Here is a 2,852-nt window from a genome sequence, read left to right on the forward strand (position 1 = left end):
AAGACAATATTATTTATATCTATAAAAATGAAGTAAAAGATAGAGAATAATAATAAAGAGAGTATTAGAAAGTAAAAATCATAAAAAATATTAATAAAATTGTTATTTAAAATCTTTATTAAAAATATTTTTTTGTGAGAATTTACATATTAATATTAAAAATTAAAAACTCAACGAGAGTCAAAATATCTAAGTACAATACAGTACAATTCAAAATGGTACATATTTGCCTATTTATTTATTGTATTTTATTATTATCGTTTATCGCTATTTTTTAACTGAGAACGATATTTTTCGATGTCAAATGTGAAGCACTTTTTACAAAAATTATTATTTGTTACCATTATAGATGAAAGCATTTGCATTAGCCGGCTTTCTTGGCATAGCGTATGCTTTTTCAAAAAACATTGGTATTATATTTTATTTTTTCGGATTTTTAACTTTTTAGAATCTATTTATAAAGAATCTTTAAATCCATTACAAAATCCACCACAAAATCCACCACAAAATCCGTCACAAAATCCATTATTGTATATAACGTACAAAAACCTTTAAATAATACTAGAATTTGTAAAATTAACAAATTATTTATTTAGTGAAGGAAATATTTTTGCCTTAATTCTAAAAAATGCAATGAATACTGAATGTAAAGCAAGGCTAAGAAAATACTGTGAAAATTTAAGAAATATGACTCAAATTCTAGAAAGCTCCTTCCGTGTATTAAAAGAACTATGCGAAGAAAAAAAACTAGATGAAAAGTGCGATACTTTAAAAAAAACTATTACAGAAAAATGTACTATACTTAAACAAAGTTTAAAAAGTATCCGAAGTGAACCGTCCATAAGTTCTTATTGTTTGTATGAAAAAGAATGTATGCGTATAGAAGAAGCATGTCCAATAGAAGTTAATGAAGAATGCAATTATTTAAGAACATCATGTAGAAGAGAAAGAAGAGATAATCTGAAAACAGAATTTCTTTTAAGAGTCTTATCTGGCAATTTGAAAACTCAAGAAGAGTGTGAGAAAATAATTGACAAAAAATGTCTTGCATTCATGGGAGAAAGTGATGAATTGATGGAGTTTTGTTTAATTCCTTTTAATAGGTGTAACGAACTTGTAAAATTAATAAAAGAAAAGTGTAGTGATTTAGAATTTAAAACAAAATTTTTTATCGAAAACAATAAAATATCAAAAGAAGAATGCACTTCATTATTTGAGGAATGCAACTTTCATGAATCAGATTGCGATGGTATTCAAAATATGTGTAAAGAAATAAAAAAAAGATGTGAGAATAAAGTAAAATACGAAGATTTTTCTTTACCATTTAACCCAATAGGAAAAGAAATTATATTAATAGAAAAAGTTAGAAAAGAAAAATTATTCAAAGACGAAATTGGAAAACCAGGGATAAAAGATACAATTGATCTTTTAATATTATTATCAAATAATTATTTAAATAGCTGCAAAACTAATATTGAAAAATGTTATAAACTTTGTAGCCTTTTACCTCAATTAGAGGATTTATATGACAACACTAAGAAGAAAATGGATGAAAGCAAAAAAGAAATATGCGATACCTTAGAAAGAAGCTTGAAACCTAAATGCAAATCTTTTAAATCAAAATTATATGATTTATCACTATCAGATACTAACGAAGACAATAAAGATGCTACACTTATAGGATGGACCAAGCAATCTACTAACTTTAATGAAAAGCTTTGCATAGATTTAGAATCAGAATGTTTTTATTTAAGGAAATCTTGTAATAATGCGGGTATTAAAATGTCTAATGCATGTATCAATGTAGAATCAACATGTTTAAAAACACGACTTTTCAGAAGAGAATATCAACTATTTCAGGGTACATTAAAAGGAAAACTGCATAATTTAACAAAGAATTCACTTAAAACGTGCATAGATGAACTATGGACTCTATGTGAGAAAATAATTAGCAGTAATAATCCTATATTAATAGATCTTTGTTTACACCCATGGGATACTTGTAAGGAGCTTGCAAATGATATCGAAAGGCAGAGTAGATGGCTTAGAAACGGTCTGGATTGGAAAAGGGATTTTCCAGATGAAGAAGACTGCAAAAAACTAAAAGAGAAATGTGAAGTGTTAGGACATGATTCAAAAATGAACGACTTGCCATGTTTTACACTGAAAGAACGATGTAATCATTTGGAAAATGCTAAGGAATTCGAGGAAATTTTGTTAGAAGAAAAAGTAGAAAATTTAGGCAATTTAGATACATGTATAAAAAAAGTTTCAGAAAAATGTAATAAATGGTCTAAAAAAAAGAGAACAAGATTTATTTTTTCGTGTATACAATTAGTCACTACATGTCAAATCATTACTAGAGACATTAAATCTAAATGTTCTGTATTAGAAAAGAATATAGATATTGAAGACGTTCTAAATCAAGTGAAGAATGATAATGCAAGCGTAAAGGGCCCTACATGTGATTTATGGGAGCCTTATTGTGATAAGTTTATGTTGAGCTGTGAAAAACTTGTACGAAATAATGGAAAGAATGGAAAATGCGAAGAACTGAAGGAGAGCTGTAAATCGTATCGTAAAACACAAGAACAAGAAATGAAACTTATGTATGAATTAAGAGGAAGTCTCAATAGCGAAAATAAATGTGAATCAACCCTCAATAAACACTGTTTGCATTGGAATAAAACGAAAAATAATACATTCAATAATTTCTGTAATAATAACACTAATACCAAAAATAATATAACTAAAAGTAAACTGTGTGAAAAATTACTAAAACATGTAAAGGAAAGATGTACAAAATTGTTGACAAAATTAAATGACATGGCAACAGAAATAGAAAAAAGCAT

The 2,852-nt window shown here is 26.8% G+C and overlaps 1 protein-coding gene across 1 annotated transcript; it reads left to right on the plus strand.

Annotated features, from left to right (window-relative positions):
- Positions 1 to 349: 349 nt before the first annotated feature.
- On the plus strand, positions 350 to 2,852 carry T551_03736 (uncharacterized protein; the record flags this gene model as incomplete). Its single annotated transcript, XM_018375999.1, has 3 exons — positions 350 to 410; positions 449 to 539; positions 597 to 2,852. Coding segments are annotated over 3 exons (2,408 nt in total), but the record flags the coding sequence as incomplete, so codon positions are not given.

The sequence above is a fragment of the Pneumocystis jirovecii genome (genome assembly GCF_001477535.1).
Source record: "Pneumocystis jirovecii RU7 chromosome Unknown supercont1.51, whole genome shotgun sequence".
In the NCBI taxonomy this organism is placed as follows: Eukaryota; Fungi; Ascomycota; class Pneumocystomycetes; order Pneumocystales; family Pneumocystaceae; genus Pneumocystis; species Pneumocystis jirovecii.